Here is a 23187-nt window from a genome sequence, read left to right as displayed (position 1 = left end):
TTTGAAATATTGTGCTTAGCTTTTGTCACTTCATTATAGGAAGGATGTGGAAGCTTTAGAGGGGGTGCAGAGGAGATTTACCTGCATGCTGCCAGGACTGGAGTTCATAAGACCATGAGACATAGGAACAGAATTAGGCCATTCAGCCTATCGAGTCTGCTCCCCATTCCAACTTGGATGATCCCGGATCTCACTCAACTCCATTTGCCTGCCTTCTCACCAGATCCTTTGATACTCTGACCGATCAGAAAACTCTCAACTTCCACCTTAAATATACCCATGGACATGGCCTCTACCGCAGTCTGCAGCAGAGCACTCCACACATTCACTACTCCCTAGTTAAAAAAATTCATCCTTACCTTTGATCTAAAAAGTTGCCCCTCAATTTTGAAGTGCCATCCATAGAACATAGAAACCTCCATCACATTACAGGCCCTTCGGCCCACAATGTTGTGCCGACCACGTAACCTGCTCTAGAAACTGCCTAGAATTACCCTACCACATAGCACTCTACTTTTCCAAGCTCCATGTACCTATCTAAGAGTTTCTTAAAAGATCCTATTGAATATGCCTCCACCACTGTTGCCGGCAGTGCACTCCATGAACCCAGCACCTTCTATGTGAAAAATTTACCTCTGACATCCACCTTGTACCTACTTCCAAGCACCTTAAAACTATGCCCCCTCGTGTTAGCCATTTCAGCCCTGGGAAAAAGCCTCTGACTATCCACATGATCTATGCCTCTCATTATCTTATACACCTCTATCAGATCACCTCTCATCCTCCATCGCTCCAAGAAGAAAAGGCCAAGTACACTCAACCTATTCTGATAAGGCATGCTCTCCAATCCAGGCAACAGCCTTATAAATCTCCTCTGCACTCTTTCTATAGTATCCACATCCTTCCTGAAATGAGGTGACTAGAACTGAGCACAGTACTCCAAGTGGGGTCTAACCTGGTTCTTATATAGCTGTAATATTATTTATTAAGGTAATCTGCCATTTCTTTGTCCCCTATTACCATCTCCCCAGTATCATTTTCCAGTGGTCCAATATCAACTCTCACTTCCCTTTTACTCTTTACATAACTAAAAAACTTCAGGTATCCTGCTTTATATTATTGGCTGGTTTGTCCACATATTTCAGCTTTTCCCTTATAGCTGTTTGTAGTTGCTTTTTGTTGGATTTTAAAAGCTTCCCAATCATCCAACTTCCCATCACTTTTGCTACCTGACATACCCTTTCCTTGCCTTTTTATGCAGTCCTTAGCTTCCCTTGTCAGCCACAGTTGCCTACCCCTGCCATTTGAGAATATCTTCTTCTGTGGGATATATCTATCTTGTGTCTCGTGAACTATTGCCAGAAACGTCAACCATCTCTGCTCTGCCATTATCCCCACCCGCATCCTCCTTCAATCCCCCTGGGCAGGCACTTCTCTGAAGCCTCTGTAATTCCCTTTATTCCACTGCGGTACTGACACATCTGACTTATGCTTCTCCCTTTCAAATTGCAGTATGAATTCAATCATATTATGATCACTACCTCCTAAAGGCTCCTTTACATTAAGCTCCCTAATAAGATCTGGGTTATTACACCACACCCAATCTAAGATAGCCTTTCCCAGAATAGGCTTAAGCACAGGCTGCTCTAAAAAGCCTGTGTGGGCATTCAACAAATTCCCTCTCTTGCAGTCCAAAACCAACCTGATTTTCCTACTCCCTTTGCATATTGAAGAACCCATTATAACTGTGTCATTACCGTTATTACATGCTTTTTCCAGATCCCTTTGCAATCTCAAGCCCCACATCTTGGCTACTATTTGGAGAACCATAGATGATTCTCATAATGGTTTTTTTCACCCTTGCAATTTTTTAACTCCCCCCACAAAAATTCAACATTCTCTGACCCTATGTCACCTCTTTCTAAAGATGTAATTCCAACTCTTACCAACAGAGCTACACCACCACCTATTCCTTCTTGCCTGTCCTTTCAATACAAAGTATATCCTTTGATGTTAAGCTCCCAGCTATAGCCTTCTTTCAGTCACGACTCAGTAATGCCCAAAACGTCACACCGACCAATCTCTAATCGCGCCACGGGTTTGTCCACCTTATTCCGAATGCTACATGCAATTAAGTACAGCTCCTGTAATCTTGAATTTTGCTTCTGTGGTACAATTTAACTCTTTGCTCTGTCTGCATTTGTACCCAATAATTGGCTTGTCCTTCCTTACATTCATGTTACACCCATCAGCTACTTGTAAACCTGCTGGCTCATCCTCAGCTCTATCATACTGCCTCCCATCTTCCTGTCAGATTAGCTTAACCCACTCCCAGCATGTCTTCAGAAGACAGGATGAGCGAGCAAGGGGTTTTCTCTTTGGAGGATGGGATGTGACTTGAAAGAGGTGTACAAGAGGCACAGATAGAGTGGCTAGCAGAGACTTACTCACAGGGCAGAAGTGGCTAATACAAGGGGCACAAGCTTAAGGTGATTGGAGGAAAGTATTAGGGGGATGTCAGAGGTAAGTTCTTTACACAGAGAGGTGAGTGTCCTGTCCGGTGTAGTGGCAGAGGTAGATACATTGGGGGCACCTAAGAAACTCATTGACAAGCATATGGATCATAGAAGAAAATGGAGGCTTCTCTGGGAAGGAAGGGTTAGACTGATCTTAGAGCAGGTTAAAAGATTGACACAACATCGTGGGCCAAAGGGCCTATACTGTGCTCTACTCTTCTCTGTTCTTAGGTGCTTGGCCAGCATGGACCAGTTGGGCCTGTTTCTATGCTGTATTACTCTATAACTCGATGATGATGATGTTGGTGATGTTGATGAAGGACTGTGCTTTATTTCCAATTATCTTGCTTCACTGACTACATCGGGCCTTGATCTCCTTGGTCAGTGCCTGTTGTTATTAGCCAATGGTTCCCCAGGTAGTGAGGCTGATGTATGCAGATGTGACCAGTGGTCATAGTGACAAGCCATCTACCTGTAGGCAGGATTCTATAAATTCATCCAGAGTCACCACGCCATCTTTGTTTTGGTCCATTTTCTGTAGAAGGAAAAATATTAATGTTCATGAAGAGCTGCCTCTATAAGGTTCACTAAGAATTAGCAATAGTCTGTTCCAAGCAAGAAGCAGCCACAGTCAATTTTAAAGTCATGATCAAATGAATACCGAAATTATTTGAGAATTTCCATCTTCTCATGTCCATAGCCACCAATGGAATGTTAAGGACCAAAGGTATATGAACTCCAATCCACTCACAAACAATTGCTTAAGATGCCAGACCTCCCCTCAGGACAATATGCAACCTCCAATGGACAGTCCACATCACTTCCCAAGGGTTTGCTGCTGCTCCTTGTCAATGACAATGGTTGCAATCTGTAACACACTGCAAACTGTTGAGGGAAGGTCTTCTTGCCTCATTTGAGAAGCATCTGAACAAGCAGACAACTACAGACAAGACACACAGACTGGAATAGGCCAAACAGAAACAGGCTGGGACAAGTCAGATACTAGAACCACCAGCCAGGTGGCTGAACTACAGACCCATGGGCTTGTAGGCCTGAGTTATAGAGAGAGAGGTTGGATCTTTAGTCCTTGGAACATGGAGAATGAGGGACAACCTTATAGATATGATTAAAATGATAAGGTGTATGGTAACAGTGTTTCCCCCAGGGTAGGGGAGTCCAAAATCTGTGGGCATAGATATATGTGAGAATGAAAGATTTAAGAAGGAAACTGAGGGGCAACCTTTTCATGAGAGACTGGTGAGTAAATTGAGGAAGTGGTTGGGGCAAGTACAATAGTATAATTTAAGAAGCACTTGATAAGTACATGGAGGGGTGGGGCTTGAAGGGATATCGGCTGACTGCGGGAAATTTGGACTCGCTGGGTAGGCACTGTGATTGGTATAAAGGACTGGCATCTGCGCTGTATTGCTCTGTGGCTCTGGGATCCACCCAGCAGCATTGGATATGGTCAAATATGGGCCAACAGTTTATCTGGGCTCTATGTACAAGAAGCCAAATCCTCCTTAGTACCAACCGCGTTCAGCAGCAGCTGCTGTTGCTTCTTCTGAATTAGAAGGCAGTCTGGTATAAACTCACACCATATTGAAGGGGTGTTACACTATCCCATGGGCAATGTCTGATGACAAAGCCCTAGCACAGTTAGCTGAACACTGCTGGATGAAGCAGAAGACCCAATGGCCGGGGAGGGGGAGGTGGGGAGAAGGGCCCAGGGGATGGGCCGGGGGTGTGGTCAGAGGGACAGTGGTGGGGGGAGAGGGAGAGAAAGAATGTGTGTATGTGGATGAATGGTGGATGGGGTACGAGGGGGAGGTGGGGCAGTCCTGACGAAGGGTCTCGGCCCGAAACGTCCACTGTACCTCTTCCTAGAGATGCTGCCTGGCCTGCTGCGTTCACCAGCAACTTTGATGTGTGTGGCCAGACATCTTGACAGCTTGTGACCTTGGGATGTCCTAAAATGTCCATGGTGGGTGAATACTCAGCTCCTGCCACAATCTGACACCACCTGCTGAAACCAGTGCCCTGATGGTGTTCAGTGTGAGTACAGGGTGTGTGCTTCTGGTTGCCTCCTTCCCACCTGACACAGCCCCAATACATGACATGTACAAAAACCAATCCAAGATCAGCATGTCCAAGGTGAATAACCAACACCCTTAGCTGTGCTCACTCATGGCAGACCTTGGCATTGCACTCCTCCCAAAAACTGAGGGTTTCTCTGCAAAAACTTCAGAAACAGGTCCTACCTGAAAGAAGACATCCACGTGATGCCTGGGAGCATCGTCCTTCAGCACAGGGTAGGTGTACTTCCCCATCATGTCGTAGATGGCCCTCACAATGTCTGTCATCTCCTGCAGAGTCAGCAACACAAACAGCTCACCACCTCCTCATACAGACCCTCCACACCACCCCCAGCACCGAGTGCCCAAACACCTCACAAGGCCTTGCTACCTTCCCCATCCCCAACAACAAACAGCTACATAAGCACACTGCCCCGCATTTCCACCACCACAGACTGCCTGTACTCTACTGATTCATCCTGCCTTCATCACGCTGCTACCAGTCTCCACACAGCCCCCATTCTGGGCTTATCCAGTCCTTGCTTCTCTTTAACTTCTATATCGCCTGTACATGAACTTGCCCCTTGTATACCCAGTATCAATATATCAACCACCCACTGTACACATAGAAACATAGAAAATAGGTGCAGGAGTAGGCCATTCGGCCCTTCGAGCCTGCACCGCCATTTATTATGATCATGGCTGATCATCCAACTCAGAACACCGCCCCAGCCTTCCCTCCATACCCCCTGACCCCCGTAGCCACAAGGGCCATATCTAACTCCCTCTTAAATATAGCCAATGAACTGGCCTCAACTGTTTCCTGTGGCAGAGAATTCCACAGATTCACCACTCTCTGTGTGAAGAAGTTTTTCCTAATCTCAGTCCTAAAAGGCTTCCCCTCTATCCTCAAACTGTGACCCCTCGTTCTGGACTTCCCCAACATCGGGAACAATCTTCCTGCATCTAGCCTGTCCAATCCCTTTAGGATCTTATACGTTTCAATCAGATCCCCCCTTAATCTTCTAAATTCCAACGAGTACAAGCCCAGTTCATCCATTCTTTCTTCATATGAAAGTCCTGCCATCCCAGGAATCAATCTGGTGAACCTTCTCTGTACTCCCTCTATGGCAAGGATGTCTTTCCTCAGATTAGGGGACCAAAACTGCACACAATACTCCAGGTGCGGTCTCACCAAGGCCTTGTACAACTGCAGTAGTACCTCCCTGCTCCAGTACTCAAATCCTCTCGCTATAAATGCCAGCATACCATTCGCCTTTTTCACCGCCTGCTGTACCTGCATGCCCACTTTCAATGACTGGTGTATAATGACACCCAGGTCACGTTGCACCTCCCCTTTTCCTAATCGGCCACCATTCAGATAATAATCTGTTTTCCTATTTTTGCCACCAAAGTGGATAACTTCACATTTATCCACATTAAATTGCATCTGCCGTGAATTTGCCCACTCACCCAACCTATCCAAGTCACCCTGCATCCTCTTAGCATCCTCCTCACAGCTAACACTGCCACCCAGCTTCGTGTCATCCGCAAACTTGGAGATGCTGCATTTAATTCCGTCATCCAAGTCATTAATATATATTGTAAACAACTGGGGTCCCAGCACTGAGCCTTGCGGTACCCCACTAGTCACTGCCTGCCATTCTGAAAAGGTCCCGTTTATTCCCACTCTTTGCTTCCTGTCTGCTAACCAACTCTCCACCCACACCAATACCTTACCCCCAATACCGTGTGCTTTAAGTTTGCACACTAATCTCCTGTGTGGGACCTTGTCAAAAGCCTTCTGAAAATCCAAATATACCACATCCACTGGTTCTCCCCTATCCACTCTACTAGTTACATCCTCAAAAAATTCTATGAGATTCGTCAGACATGATTTTCCTTTCACAAATCCATGCTGACTTTGTCCGATCATTTCACCACTTTCCAAATGTGCTGTTATCACATCCTTGATAACTGACTCCAGCAGTTTCCCCACCACCGACGTTAGGCTAACCGGTCTATAATTCCCCGGTTTCTCTCTCCCTCCTTTTTTAAAAAGTGGAGTTACATTAGCCACCCTCCAATCCTCAGGAACTAGTCCAGAATCTAATGAGTTTTGAAAAATTATCACTAATGCATCCACTATTTCTTGGGCTACTTCCTTAAGCACCCTGGGATGCAGACCATCTGGCCCTGGGGATTTATCTGCCTTCAATCCCTTCAATTTACCTAACACCACTTCCCTACTAACATGTATTTCCCTCAGTTCCTCCATCTCACTGGACCCTCTGTCCCCTACTATTTCTGGAAGATTATTTATGTCCTCCTTAGTGAAGACAGAACCAAAGTAATTATTCAATTGGTCTGCCACGTCCTTGCTCCCCATAACCAATTCACCTGTTTCTGCCTGCAGGGGACCTACATTTGTCTTTACCAGTCTTTTCCTTTTCACATATCTATAAAAGCTTTTAGTCCGTTTTTATGTTGCCTGCCAGTTTTCTCTCATAATCTTTTTTCCCCTTCCTAATTAAGCCCTTTGTCCTCCTCTGCTGAACCCTGAATTTCTCCCAGTCCTCAGGTGAGCCACTTTCTCTGGCTAATTTGTATGCTGCTTCTTTGGAATTGATACTATCCCTAATTTCTCTTGTCAGCCACGGGTGCACTACCTTCCTTGATTTATTCTTTTACCAAACTGGGATGAACATTTGTTGCAGTTCATCCATGCAACCTTGCATAGTATATCAGTATACCAGACCACACATGGTAGATCCCATCTCCCTGGCTATACATTCACCTCTGGACAATCTGGATTATAAAGGCACCTACTGTACGTCACATTCCTACTTGTTGACTTTAGCAACATCTTCACCTACCAATCAGCCCAGGGTCAGTTACGTGCTTTTCCTGTGAGATGTGGGACGTGCAACCAGCTGCAGCTCCTTATGAACCGAATTAGGAAATGGAGTTGTAGTGCGGTCACCTTCGGCTTATTCAGGAGAATTAGCAGCTGATAGACAAGACCTACAGGGAGGTAGTCAGACCTAGGTTGCAGGAGGCAGGTAGCTGAGTGACCGTCACAAGATGGAAAAGGGATAGGCAAATAGTGCAGTGAATTCAGAGGGCACTGTGGTAGTGTAGGGATGCCATGGGACCAAAGCTATTACAGCTCAGGCACTGGAGTTCAGAGTTAAATTCTGGTTTCTCTATAAGCAGGTTTGTACATTCCTTCCCATGTGCATGTGGGTTTCCTCCAGGTGCTCTCATTTCCTTCCACAGTCCAGTAGATTGATTGGTCAGTGTAAATTGTTCCATGATTAGGGTTGTCGTGTAGTGTGGCTGGAAGGACCGAAATAGCCTGTTCCACAAAATATTTGTAGGGCTGTTAACTGTTGATCACTTATTACCAAAATGGCTTCTCTGAAGTGTTATATTAAAATGGCTTCCTGTAATGTTAACTGCTGAGCAAGGGGTTCTCTGTAACTGCAATATTTGGGTTATACAGGGAGATAATGGAAATTGTATTCATTTGTTAGTCAATGGAAGTCATGTTCTGTTATCTTGTATATGTGTGCTGAGTTGAGGAGCGCGGGGCTTTTTTGGGAGGCGAGCAGAGAGGATGGACGTGTGAGGAACAGATGGCGGCTCCCGGGCGGCGGACACCAGACCTCAGGGGTTCGGATGGTGGCCGGAGTCTCGGAAGGACGTTGTGGATGGAATCGGAGGCATGAGCTCCAAAGTATTAAAATATTATGTGCACAAGACTGATAAGTTACTCATGTGGCGCTTTTTGTTGTAGTTGTTTCTACTAACCCAACACCAAAAATTTGCTATAAAGTATCATTCTTTACTCGCACTTTGTATATTGTTTCATATTTGTGTCGTGGCTGATCATTGGGCGACTCACACCTTATCTGCACCAAAGCAATTGCACAGTTTGGCGGGGTTGACGGCTATTCACCCTAGGCAATAGGGAGTCAGTGGGGCAAAGACCCTTACATATTTTTTAAAACATCTGTGACTACTCCCCTCAATAATAAGCATACTGTTTGATACAATTGGGGGAGCGATGACCTACGAAGGGAAAGCCACAGTGACCCGAGTTTGGCTCTGTGGCTCAGAAGGGAAGGGATGCAAAGAAGAGTGCAGTGGTGATAGGAATTCGATAGTTAGAGGACAAGACAGATGGTTTGTGGATATGAAAGAGATATACAAATAATATGTTGTCTCCCTGTGCCAGAATCAGAGTTCGGGTTCACAGCATTCTAAAGGCAGAAGGTAAACAACCAGAAGTTGTGGTATATATTGGTCCAATGACATGAGTAGGAAAAAGAGTAAGGTCCTGAAGAGAGAATATAGGGAGCTAGGTAGAAAGCTGAACAGCATGACCTCAAGGTAAGTAATCTCTGGATTGCTGCAGGTACCATGAGCCAGTGAAGTTAAGAATAGGAGTTTAGAATTGGTATGAAGTCAAAATTTTAGATTTATGGATCACTGAGATCTCTTCTGGGGAAGACATGACCTGCACAAAAAGGATGGGTTAGGCCTAAACCCAAGGGGGGGACTAATATCCTTGTGAGCAGGTCTGCTCAAGCTGTTAAGGAGGGTTTAAACTAATTTGACAAGGGAATAGGAACCAGAGTGATAAGGCAGAGAATGGGTCAGTTGGTATACAGGTAGGTAAAGTGTTTACTGAGACTGTGAGCATGGATAGGCAGTTGACAGGGCAAAATTGTAGTCAGTGGGATGGGTGGAAGGTTTGCGCAGTTCAATAGGTTGAAACAGTGAGGATAAAGTAAAAGGGAAGGAGAGTGCAGGAAAGGTTACAAAAGTCTCCAGAGTAAAGAAAACAAAAAGTTTACAAAGGGGTAAAAATTTAACTTCCAGTAACAAGGGGGAAAATTGGAAAAAGCGTTATATTTGAATGCATATAGAATAAGATTGTGAAGCACAGTTACACATTGGCATCACGGAGTCGTGGCTAAAGGATCACAGTTGGGAGTTTATCATCTAAGGATACACATTGTATTGAAAGAACAGGCAGGTAGAGGACGTGGGGTGGCTTTGTTGGTAAAAAAAACAATAAAATAAATCTTTAGAAAGAGGAGGACATAGCATCATTATGTGTAGAGTTAAGAAAGTGCAATGGTAAAAAGACCTGATGGGAGTTATATACTGGCCTTCGTACAGTAGCTGGGATGTGGTGTACAAATTACAACAGGAGATTGGAAAAGCATACGTAAAGGGCAATGTCATGATAGTCAAGCAGGTAGATTAGGAAAATCTGGTTGTGTTGGATCCCATGAAAATGAATTTGTAGATTATATAAGAGATTTTTTTAGAGCAGCTTGTGATGGAGCTCATTAGGAAAATGCAATTCTGAATTGGCTGTTATGAAATGAACCAGATTTGGTTAAGGGAACCCTTAGGAGCCAGTGATCATAATGCGATAGAATTCACCCTGCAGTTTGAGAGGGAGAAGCTAAAATTGGAAGGTTCAGTATTATGGTGGAGTAAAGGGAACTACAGAGGCATGAGAGAGGAATTAGACAAAATTGATTCGAAGGAGACATTAGCAGGGAGGATGGTAGAACAACAATGGCTAGAGTTTCTGGGAACAATTAAGGTACAGGATAGATTTATCCCAAAGAAGTATTCTCTACAGAGGATGAGGCAACCATAGCTGACAAGGAAAGTCAATGACTGTATAAAAACAAAAGAGGGGACATATAATATAGCAAAATAGTGGGAGTCTCGATGATTGAGAAGATTTCAAAAACCAACAAAAGGCAACTAAAAAAGCCACAGGGAAAGAAAAGATGAACTATGATTGTTAGCTGACCAATAATTTAAAAGAGGATACCAAAATTATTTTCAGATACATAAAGGGTAAAAGTGAGGTGAGAGTGGATATTGAACCACTAGAAAATAACGCTTGAAAGATAGTGATGGGGGACAAAAAGCTGGTGGATGAACTTATTAAGTATTTTGCATCTGTTTTTATTGTGGAAGACACTGCAAATGCCTGAATTTCAGAATGTTAAGGGTAGAACTAAGTGCAGTTGCTATTACTAGGGAGAAGTTGCTTGGGAGGCCGACAGGTCTGAAGTTGGATGTCACCTGGAACAGATGGATACAGACCAGGTTTCTCAAAAAGGTAACTGAAGAGATTGAGGAAGCATTAGTTTCAAGAATCACTAGAATTTGGTATACATAGAACATAGTATATAGAAATGTACAGCACATTACAGGCTCATTGGCCCACAATGTTGTGCCGATCATGTAACCTACTCTAGAAAGTGTCGAGAATTTCTCTAGCACATAGCCCTCTATTTTTCTAAGCTCCATGTACCTATCTAAGAGGCTCTTAAAATACCCTATTGTATCCGCTTCCACCACTGCCACCAGCAGTGTATTCCATGCGGTCACCACTCTCTGTGTGAAAATCTTACCCCCGACGTCCCCTCGGTACCTATTTCCAAACACCTTAAAACTATGTCCCCTCGTGTTAGCCATTTCAGCCCTGGGAAAAAGCCTCTGACTATACACACAATCATTGCCCCTCATCATCTTATACACCTCAATTAGGTCCTCCGTCGCTCCAAGGAGAAAAGGCCAAGTACACGCAACCTATTCTCATCAGGTATGCCCTCTAATCCAGGCAACATCCTTGTAAATCTCCTCTCCAATCTCTATAGTATCCATATCCTTCCTGTAGTGAGGTGACCAGAACTGAACACAGTACTCCAAGTGGGGTCGACCAAGATCTTATATAGCTGTAACATTACCTCACGGCTCTTGAACTCAGTCCCACAGTTGATGGATGCCAACACACCCTACGCCTTCTTATCAACACTGTCAACCTGCGTGGCAGCTTTGAGTGTACTATCAACATGCACCCCAAGATCTCTCAGATCTTCCACACTGCCAAGAGCCTTACTATTTATATTATATTCTTCAAATTGGACCTACCAAACTGAACCACTTCACACTTATCTGGGTTGAACTCCATCTGCCACTTCTCAGCGCAGTTCTGCATCCTATTGATGTTCCGCTGTAACCTCTGACAACTCTCCAGACTATCCACAACACCCTTTGTATCATCAACAAATTCACTAACCCACCCTTCTACTTCTTCATCTAGGTCATTTACAAAAATCATAAAGAGGAGGGGCCCCAGAACAGATCCTTATGGAACACCACTGGTCACCAACCTCCATGCAGAATACGAACTATCTACCTTCTGTTGGCAAGCCAATTCTGGATCCACAAAGCAAGGTCTCCCTGAATCCTATGCCTCATTACTTTCTGAAGGAGCCTTGCATGGGGAACCTTATCAAATGCCTTAATGAAATCCATATACACTACATCCACTGCGGTACCTTCATCAGTGTGTTTTGTTGGATCCTCAAAGACCTCAATCAGGCTCGTAAGGCACGACCTGACCTTGACAAAGCTATGCTGACCAACCTTAATCAGATTATGTCTCTCCAAATGCTCATAAATCTTGCCTCTCAGGATCTTCTCCAACAACTTGCCCACCACTTAAGTCAGACTCACTGGGTCTAGGTTAATTTCCTGGGTTATCTCTACTCCCTTTCTTGAATAAGGATCCAACATTTGCAACCCTCCAATCCTCCGGTATTTCTCCCATCTCCCATCCCTATTGATGATGCAAGAGGCTCAGCAATCTCCTCCCATGCTTCCCACAGTAGCCTGGGGCATATCTCATTCGGTCCCGGTGACTTGTCTAACTTAATGCTTTTCAAAAGCTCCAGCACATCCTCGTCCTTAATGTCTATATGCTCAAGCGTTTCAGTCTGATGAAAATCATCTCCACAACTGCCAAGGTCTTTTTCCCTGGTGAATAATGAAGCAAAGTATTCATTAAGTACCTCTGCTACCTCCTCCCACTCTGTGCACACGTTTCCACTATCACATCTGATTGGTCCTATTCTCACACAGCTCATCCTCTTGCTCTTCACATACTTTTAGATTGCCTTGGGGATTTCCTTAATCCTGCTCACCATGGCCTTCTCATGGCCCCTTCTGGCTCTCCTAATTCCTTTCTTAAGCTCCTTTCTAGCAACCTTGTAATTTTTTACAGCTCTAACAATGCCTAGTTTCTTGAACCTTTCGTAAACTTTTCTTTTCTTCTTAACTAGATTTTCTACATCCTTTGTACACCATGGTTCTTTAACCCTACCATCCTTTCACTGCCTCAATGGAACATACCTATGCAGAACTCCATGCAAATGTTTCCTAAATATTTGCCACATTTCTGCCATGCATTTTCCTGAGAACATCTGCTCCCAATTTATGCTCACAAGTTCCTGCCTAATGGCATCATATTCCCCCCTTCCCCAATTAAATGTTCTGTCAGAACGCAGGAGCAGGGATCCAATCACAGACCCAGTACTGTGCATACAGTGATATAATTGAGTAACAAATCCCGAGGTGCAAACAAAGTCAGCGGCGAAGTTCAGGCAGAGATTAAAACATCCAGAGAAATCCAAAATCGAGAAACAGGCAGAGTCAATATTCAGACAGACAGACAGATACGAATGCTGGAAAGACTCAGGAAAATTCACTGGCACAATCCGGCAACAAACAGGTGAAAACACAGGACTGAAATACACTGAGCAATAAACAGAGAGGCAGATGATAGGTGGAGCACAATGAGACAGAAGTCACAGCAAGACAGGTAATAATGAGAAACAGGTGAGAGGCGGAGTACTCAGTAATACAGAGGCTGGAGTAGAGCAGGAGCAGGCAGAGGAGCACATGGGGCATGAAAACAAACAAGTGCACATGGCAATACAAAACCACAGATTGACAGCTAGGGGGAAAACACACAAAAAGACAAAGTTCAACTGGAGGTACTGACAGTTTTCCCAAATTGTCTGTTCCTATCCCTCTCCAGCACTATGGTGAAGGAGATAGAGTTGTGGTCACTACCTGCAAAATGCTCTCCCACTGAGAGATCTGACACTTGACCAGGTTCATTTCTCAATAAAAGATCAAGTACAGCTTCTCCTCCAGTTGACTTACCTGCATATTGCACCAGGAAATCTTCCTGAACACACCTAATAAACTCCACCCCATCTAAATCCCTGGCGCTAAGATTAGATTAGATTCAACTTTATTATCATTATGCTGAGTACAGATTCAAGCCAGTGAAATGCAGTTAAAAAAGTGCTACAGCACACAAATATTAAAGTACTGAGAAAGTACAATATGGGTGCAATATTTCTTAGCGCTGTGATGTGCAGTTCAGCAAGGTCATAGCCTCAGGGAAGAAGCTCTTCCTGTGCCTGCTGGTGCAGGAACCGAGGCTCCTGTAATGCCTACCGGATGGGAGGAGAGTAAAAAGTCTATGGTTAGGGTGAGATGCATCCTTGATAATGCTTTTCGCCCTGCCCAGGCAGCGTTTATGGTAGATGTTCCCAATGGTGGGCAATTGGGTGCCGATAATCCGCTGGGCAGTTTTCACCACACACTGGAGTGCTTTGCGGTCCGATACGGGACAATTGCCATACCACACTGAGATGCAGTTGGTGAGTATGCTCTCAATGGTACAGCGATAAAAGTCCGTCAGTAACCTGGGACAGAGGTGGGCTTTCTTCATGCTCCGCAGGAAATAAAGGTGCTGTTGCACCTTTCTGACCAGGATAGAGGAGTTCAGGGACCAGGTGAGATCCTTGGAAATGTGGACACCAAGGAATTTGAAGCTTGATACACGCTCCACTACAGCTCCGTTGATATATAGAAACATAGAAAATAGTTGCAGGAGTAGGCCTGCACCGCCATTCAGTATGATCATGGCTGATCATCCAACTCAGAACCCTGTACCAGCCTTCCCTCCATACCCCCTGATCCCTTTAGCCACAAGGGCCATATCTAACTCCCTCTTAAATATAGCCAATGAACTGGCCTCAACTGTTTCCTGTGGCAGAGAATTCCACAGATTCACCACTCTCTGTGTGAAGAAGTTTTTCCTAATCTCGGTCCTAAAAGGCTTCCCCTTTATCCTCAAACTGTGACCCCTCGTTCTGGACTTCCCCAACATCGGGAACAATCTTCCTGCATCGAGCCTGTCCAATCCCTTTAGGATTTTATACGTTTCAATCAGATCCCCCCTCAATCTTCTAAATTCCGACGAGTATAAGCCTAGTTCATCCAGTCTTTCATCATATGAAAGTCCTGCCATCCCAGGAATCAATCTGGTGAACCTTCTTTGTACTCCCTCTATGGCAAGGATGTCTTTCCTCAGATTAGGGGACCAAAACTGCACACAATGCTCCAGGTGTGGTCTCACCAAGGCCTTGTACAACTGCAGTAGTACCTCCCTGCTCCTGTACTCGAATCTTCTTGCTATGAATGCCAGCATACCATTCGTCTTTTTCACCACCTGCTGTACCTGCATGCCCACTTTCAATGACTGGTGTATAATGACACCCAGGTCTCGTTGCAGCTCCCCTTTCCCTAATCGGCCACCATTCAGATAATAATCTGTTTTCCTGTTTTTGCCACCAAAGTGGATAACATCACATTTATCCACATTAAATTGCATCTGCCATGAATTTGCCCACTCACCTAACCTATCCAAGTCACCCTGCATCCTCTTAGCATCCTCCTCACAGCTAACATTGCCGCCCAGCTTCGTGTCATCCGCAAACTTGGAGATGCTGCATTTAATTCCCTCATCTAAGTCATTAATATATATTGTAAACAACTGGGGTCCCAGCACTGAGCCTTGCGGTACCCCACTAGTCACTGCCTGCCATTCTGAAAAGGTCCTGTTTATTCCCACTCTTTGCTTCCTGTCTGCCAACCAATTCTCTATCCACTTCAATACCTTACCCCCAGTACCGTGTGCTTTAAGTTTGCACACTAATCTCCTGTGTGGGACCTTGTCAAAAGCCTTTTGAAGATCCAAATATACCACATCCACTGGTTCTCTCCTATCCACTCTACTAGTTACATCCTCAAAAAATTCTATGAGATTCGTCAGACATGATTTTCCTTTCACAAATCCATGCTTTGTCCGATGATTTCACCGCTTTCCAAATGTGCTGTTATGACATCTTTCATAACTGACTCTAGCATTTTCCACCATGGGGACGCGAGTGTGGCTCCTAGCATGCCTGAAGTCCACAATGATCTTCTTGGTCTTCTGGGTGTTAAGGGCCAGGTTGTTGTCGGCACACCACACGGCCAGGTGCTGGACCTCGTCCCTGTAGGCTGTCTCGTCATCCCCTCTGATCAGGTCAACCACTGTGGTGTCGTCTGTGAACTTGATTATGGAGTTAGAACCGTGTACAGGAACGCAGTCATAGGTGAAAAGGGAGTACAGAAGAGGGCTCAGCACACAGCCTTGAGGCACGCCGGTGTTCAGGGTGAGAATGGAAGAGGAGAGGTTGTCTAACTTAACTGGTTAGGGTCTGTCAGTCAGAAAGTCTAATTTCCAATTGCAGAGGGATGAGCTGATACCAAGCTGGCGAAGTTTGGCGATCAGCTTGGAGGTGATCACAGTATCGAATGCCAAATTAAAGTCAATGAACAGTATTCTGACGTAAGAGTTGGGGCTGTCCAAATGGGTCAGGGCAGAGTGAAGTGCCGTGGGGATGGCATCCTCTGTTGACTTGTTGGTGTGACAGGCAAACTGATGGGGGTCCAGGGTAGTGGGCAGACAGGATTTCAGATGTGATAGAACCAGTTTCTCAAAGCACTTTGCAGTGATGGGGGTGAGTGCAACTGGGTGGAAGTCATTGGAAGGAGATGCCAATTAATATTAGGGAAGTTAAAATCTCCCATTACAACCCTATTATTATTGCAACATTCTAGAGTCTGCCTCCCTATCTGTTCCTGGAAATCCCTGTTACTATTGGGGGGGGGTCTATAAAAAATCCCAGTAGAGTTATTGCCCCTTTCCTATTTCTGACTTTCACCCACATTGACTCAGTAGACCATTTCTCAGTGACTTTCTCCTTTTCTGCAGCCGTTACACTATTCCTGATTAGCAATGCCATGCCCCCACCTCTTTTGCCTCCCTCCCTGTCCTTTTTGAAACATCTAAACCCCTGCATACTCAGCAGCCATTCCTACTCCTGAGACATCCAAGTCTCTGTAATGGCCACAATGTCACAGTTCCACGTATTGATCCACACTCAAAGTTCAGATAGATAGATAGATATACTTTATTGATCCCGAGGGAAATTGGGTTTCGTTACAGCCGCACCAACCAAGAATAGAGCATAAATACAGCAATACAAAAACCACAACCAATCAAACAACAAAATGCAAACTATGCCAGATGGAAAATAAGTCCAGGACCAGTCTATTGGCTCAGGGCGTCTGACCCTCCACGGCAGGAGCTGCAAGTTCCATGGCCACAGGCAGGAACGACCTCCCGTGCCGCCCAGTGTTGTATCTCGGTGGAATATGGCCGAAGTCCAATAGTAAAAAGTTCAATATCCGGTCTGCAAACACGTTCCTCAATTGTAATATGACCCGGATTGCACCATCTGTTGTTAACCAGAACAGTAAGCACCCAACTCCTTCACGCTTACCGCTCTCAGTGCACTTCCGGTCAGCCCCAATGGTCTGGAAGCCGTCCATGAAAAGTCTTGATCGGGTATGTCCTTGTGCAGCCCTGTTCCAGTGAAACACATAACACTGCACTCCCGAAACGTTCTCTGACACCTGGGTAGCTTCATCTGCCTTGTTTATGACACTCCTTGCTTTAAAATAGACACATTTCAATCCATCAGGCTGAGCGCCCCTTTGCTCTAACATCTGCCTGCCCCTCCTCACAAATTGCCGCTACTTGTGCTCCAACCTCCCCATCCTCTGCCTCTTTGCTTCGGTTCCCAAGCCCTTGCATACCTAGTCTAAACCCTCCCCAACAGCATTAGCAAATCACCCCGGCAGGATATTGGTCCTCCTCAGATTCAAGTGCAACCTATCCTTTTTGTACAGGTCACACCTGCCCCAGAAGAGGTCCCAATGATCCAAAGATCTGAATCCCTGCCCCCTGCTCCAATCCTTCAGCCACACATTTATCCTCCACCTCATTCTGTTCCTATACTCACTGCTGCATGGCACAGGCAGCAATCCCAAGATTACTACCTTTGAGGTCCTGCTTCTCAGCTTGCTTCCTAACTCCCTGTATTCTGCTTTCAGGACCTCCACCCTTTTTCTACCTATGTCGTTGGTACCAATATGTACCACAACCTCTGGCTGCTCATCCTTCCATTTCAGGATATTGTGGAAGTGCTTAGAAACATCATGAACCCTGGCACCTGGGAGGCAAACTACCATCCTTGTTTCTTTTTCGCACCGACAGAATTGCCTATCTGTCCCCCTAAATATAGAGTTCCCTATTACCGCTGCCCTCCTCTTCCGTTCCCTACCCTTCTGAGCCACAGGGCCAGACTCAGTGCCAGAGGCACGGATGCTGTTGTTTCCCTCAGGTAGGTCGTTCCCCCCCCAACAGCACTCAAAATGGAGTACTTATTGTTAAAGGGGACAGCCACGGGTGCTCTCCACTACCAGATGCCCTCCCTTCCCTCTCTTGATGGTCACCCACTTATCTGTCTCCTGTGGTTCCGGGGTGACTACCTGCCCATAGCTCCTGTCTGTCACCTCCTCACTCTCCCCAACAAGCTGAAGGTCATCGAGCTGCAGCTCCAGTTCCCTAATTCAGTCTCTAAGGAGCTGCAGCTCGATGCACTGGTGCAGATGTGGCCATCAGGCAGCTGGAAGTCTCCCGGACACCCTACATCTGACACCCAGAACAGAAAACTGGCCTCGCAGTCATACCCACTATTCTCAAGCACTGAACCCTGCAAAATGCTCCTTTTTTTAAACTCTTCTCCCCGACCTGTGCGAAGCTCTCTCTCTCTTGGAATTGATTGGTCCACCACTGATGAATGGTTCCAGAGGACTGGAAAATTGCAATTGCAACTTCACTCTTTAAGATGGGAGGGAGGCAAAAGGTAGAAAATTATAGTCCAGTTAGCCTGACATCAGTGGTTGGGAAGATGTTGGAATCCAGAATCACAATCAGAATCTGAATCAGATTTATTATCACCGGCATGTGTCGTGAAATTTGTTAACTTAGCAGCAGCAGTTCAATGCAACACATAATATCAAAAACAAAGAAAAAAATAAAGTAATAATAGTAATAAATATATAAGTAAATCATTTACAGTATACGTATTTGGAATAGATAAAATAGTGCAAAAACAGAAATAATTGTATATTAAAAAGTGAGGTAGTGTTCACAAGTTCAATGTCCATTTAGAAATCGGATGGCAGAGGGGAAGAAGCTGTTCCTGAATCGCTAAGTGTGTGTCTTCAGGCTTCTGCACCTCCTACCTGATGGTAACAGTGAGAAAAGGGCATGCCCTGCGTGTTGGAGGCCTTAATAATGGATGCTGCCTTTCTGAGACACTGCACCTTGAAGATGTCCTGGGTACTTCGTAGGCTCATACCCAAGACGGAGCTGACTCGATTTACAACCCTCTGCAGCTTCTTTCGGTCCTGTGCAGTAGCCCCTCCATACCAAACAATGATGCAGCCTGTCAGAATGCTCTCCACAGTACATCTATAAAAGTTTTTGAGTGTACTTGTTGATATACCAAACCTCTTCAAACCCCTAATGAAGTACAGTTGCTGCCTTGTCTTCTTTATAACTGCATCGATATGTTGGGACCAGGTTAGATCCTCAGAGATCTTGACACCCAGGAACTTGAAACTGCTCAGTCTCTCCACTTCTGATCCCTCTATGAGGATTGGTATGTGTTTCTTTGTCTTACCCTTCCTGAAGTCCATAATCAGCTCTTTCATCTTACTGATGTTGAGTGCCAGGTTGTTACTGCGACACCATTCCACTAGTTGGCATACCTCGCTCCTGTATGCCCTCTCGTCACCACCTGAGATTCTACGAACAATGGTTGTATCATCAGCAAATTTATAGATGGTATTTGAGCTAAGCCCAGCCACACAGTCATGGGTATAGAATGAATAGAGCAGTGGGCTAAGCACACACCACTGTGTTGGTCGTCAGCGAGGAGGAGATATTATCGCCAATCCACACAGATTGTGGTCTTCTGGTTAGGAAGCTAAGGATCCAATTGCACAGGGAGGTACAGAGGCCCAGATTCCGTAACTTCTCAATCAGGATAGTGGGAATGATGATGTTAAATGCTGAGCTAAAGTCAATGAACAACATCCTGACATAGGTGTTTGCGTTGTCCAGGTGGTCTAAGGCCATATAACTAGCCATTGAGATTGCATCTGCCGTTGACCTATCATGGTAATAGGCAAACTGCAATGGGTCTAGGTCCTTGCTGAGGCAGGAGTTCAGTCTAGTCATGACCAACTTCTCAAAGCATTTCATCACTGTAGATGTGAGTGCTACTGGGTGATAGTCATTAAGGCAGCTCACATTATTCTTCTTAGGCACTGGTATAATTGTTGACTTTTTGAAGCAAGTTGGAACTTCCAACCATAGCAGTGAGAGGTTGAAAATGTCCTTGAATACTCCCAATTGGTTACTTTTCAGAGCCTTACCAGGTACTCCATCAGGGCCTTCTGCCTTGCCAAGGGTTCATCCTCTTTAAAGACAGCCTAACATTGGCCATTGAGACAGAGATCACAGGGTCACTGGATGCAGCAAGGATCTTCACAGCTGTAGTTATATTCTCCCCTTCAAAGTCAGCATAGAAGGCGTTGAGTTCATCTGGTAGTGAAATATCGCTGCCATTCATGCTATTGGGTTTCGCTTTGTAGGAAGTAATGTCTTGCAAACCCTGCCAGAGTTGTCGTAAATCTGATGTCTGATGTCGCCTCCAACCTCTTTCAAAATTGTCTCTTCGCTCTTGAAATAGCCCTCTGTGATTGAGGTTCCGGTGATGTCATCGTTCAGAATGGCAGCTTAAATCAACAGCTCCTCCGGAAAAACGCAAATTTTGCCCCGATAATCCATCAAGTATAAGATCTTTCAAAAATATCTGAATTGATAAGGGGGGGGCAAGAATGGGGAAAAAGAATGGAGATAAAAAAAGCACCACTGCGGAGCCTATGGAAGAGAGAGGTGCAACATGCGGCTCTCCTACACGTGCGTGTGGTGGCGAGGCTGACGCGAGGCCTCTTTCAGGCGAAGCGGCAAGTATGATAAGGATTCTGGAAGAGATAAGTGAAGTCCAAAAAGATATAAAGCAGCAACTCAATGATATAAAGTCAGAGCTTGCCAACATCAATCAGAAAATAGCGGTGGCAGAGACTTGAATTGAGAAGGTGGAAGATCGCGTGCAAAACGTGGAACAGATACTAAGTAAGACGATAAAGATATTAAATCAATAGGAAAATAAATTGCTTGACCAGGAGGGAAGATCGCAACGGAAAAATATCAGGATTTATAACGTTCCTGAAGGAGTGGAGGGATTGTCGATGATGGGCTTTGTAGACAAGCTGCTGCAGATTGCCCAGACTATGGAGATTGAAATTGAGAAGGCACATCATTCACTTGTCCAACAGCCTCCCGGAGACAGACAAAGTAAACCGCCCTCAATAGTACTTAAATTTCTTCGATTCAAGAGCAAGGCAGAGATTCTACGAAGGGCCTGGGGTAAGAAGAGGGTTTTTTGGAACGGGAAGTTAATATACTTCGATCATGATTACCCCCCGGTGGTCCTACAGAAATGGAAGGAATATTCAGAAGTGAAACAAATATTAAAGCAAGAAAAGATTAAATTCCAAACCCCATACCCGGCTAAACTGAGGGTATTTTACCAAGAAGGGATGTGACTGTACCAGACGGTGGAGGAGGCGACTACAGACATGAACAACAGAGGACTGTCCATTAGCGTGGTCAAACCAAGGGAAACTCTGGCTGAGCAGTTATCCCGATCTGCTTGGGAAATAATAAGAGAACCTAGAAAGCAGGGGATGGGAACAGGATGAGAGAAGGATATTAGGAAGAGACTGTCAGTTCTCCGAGGGCAGCCCTCACCTCCTCCAGAAGAGCCATAAGGTTTGGCTAACTTTAAAAGTGCTGATAAACTAAACAGAAGCAAAAATAGACGGTGACATACCTATCTCGAGAAATATGTGTTATAATGTGGATCTCATATTACTCAATTTTTAAAAATTCATTTATTCATTTCTTTTTCCCCACCTAAGTGAGAATATATACATGGGAGGAATACACAGGGAAATCATTTCTCTGTAATGGACATAGATTTTTTTTACTTACTTTTATAGGTACTGCAACGGGGGCCCTCAACTCACAGGTAGGAGGGACTATCCCCCACGGATAGACTTTTCTTCTAGCCCAACCCAGGGTCATCTAGAGACCCCAGCCTTGGAACCACACCTTCCTTACCTTTTTTTAAATTATTTGTGTTTCTTGGCTCTTATTTGTTCAGGGAGTAGATCAAGTTATATTCTGCAAATTTCAATGATATACTAACAGATAAATACACATGGCTAAGGAAAAAGTAAAATTCATTTCTTTTAATGTCAATGGGCTGTTGAATCCAGTCAAGCGCAGTAAAATGCTATCAAAAATGAAAAAAGAACAAGCCCATGTAGTATATTTACAGGAAATTCACTTAAGTGATAATGAGCATGAAAAATTGAAGAGAATGGGTTTCACTAATTTGTTTTTCTCCTCATATAAATCAGGACATAGAGGAGGAGTTGCTATTCTCATCTCAAGTAAGCTAAATTTTGAAAAAGTATTCGAAATAGGAGATAAGGAGGGCAGATATATTCTGCTAAGGGGGAATATAGATGGAAATCCAGTTACTTTATTGAATATATACGCACCCCCAGGAAGTGATATTAGTTTCTTCCAGAAAATTACTAATATTATGGTAACGGAAACAGAAGGTCTCTTGATATGTGGGGGAGGCTTAAATTTATAATTACAACCAAAGTTAGACTCTTCCAATAGAAGAACTTATGAAACAAAGTCCTTACGTAAGAAAGTTAACACTCTTTTTGAGGATGTTGGTCTAATTGTATATGGAGGGATCTTCTCCCTGACAGAATGGATTACACTCATTATTCTGCCCCCCATTCCGTATATACAAGAATAGACTATTTCATGACATTTGGAAAAGATAAAGACAAAATAAAGACCTGTGGAATTCGGACAATAGATGTAAGTGCCCATGCACCTATATATTTATCTGTTGATTTTGACCTACAACCAAAGAATACTATTTGGAAACTAAATTCAAGTCTACTCAATGATCCCTATTTTAAGGAACAAATTAAAAAAGAAATTGGTGTTTACTTAGAATTCAATGATCATGGAGAGGTTTCACTCCCCCATTCTATGGGATACTCTGAAGGCTGTCTTAAGATGGAAAATTATAGCGATATCTTCATATAAGAAATAAGGAATAGAACATTAGAGGAATTACAAAATAAGCTGAAGGAACCAGAAAAAAACACAAATTGAGTTTGGCACAGGATACACTAGAGGAATTTAAAAAATTAGGAATGAAATTAATAGTTTGGCTACACAAGAAATTAGAAAAAAAATTAATGTTTCTGAAACAGAGACACTAGTGAAAATG

The 23187-nt window shown here is 44.4% G+C and overlaps 1 protein-coding gene across 1 annotated transcript in view; it reads right to left on the bottom strand.

Moving 5' to 3' along the window:
• The window catches only part of LOC140200776 (A-type potassium channel modulatory protein KCNIP1-like), a 206914-nt gene that overhangs the window by 18228 nt on the left and 165499 nt on the right, over positions 1-23187 (bottom strand). The window contains exons 6-7 of the mRNA XM_072264376.1: positions 4778-4882; positions 2989-3051 (exon numbers count right to left, since the gene is read on the bottom strand). Coding sequence (XP_072120477.1) covers positions 2989-3051; positions 4778-4882 — 168 coding nt within the window. The remainder of the gene's footprint in view (positions 1-2988; positions 3052-4777; positions 4883-23187) is intronic.

Source organism: Mobula birostris, chromosome 7 (genome assembly GCF_030028105.1).
Source record: "Mobula birostris isolate sMobBir1 chromosome 7, sMobBir1.hap1, whole genome shotgun sequence".
Lineage (NCBI taxonomy): Eukaryota > Metazoa > Chordata > Chondrichthyes > Myliobatiformes > Myliobatidae > Mobula > Mobula birostris.
Note: the sequence above shows the minus strand (reverse complement) of the source record. Positions and strands in the feature narration are given on the sequence as shown.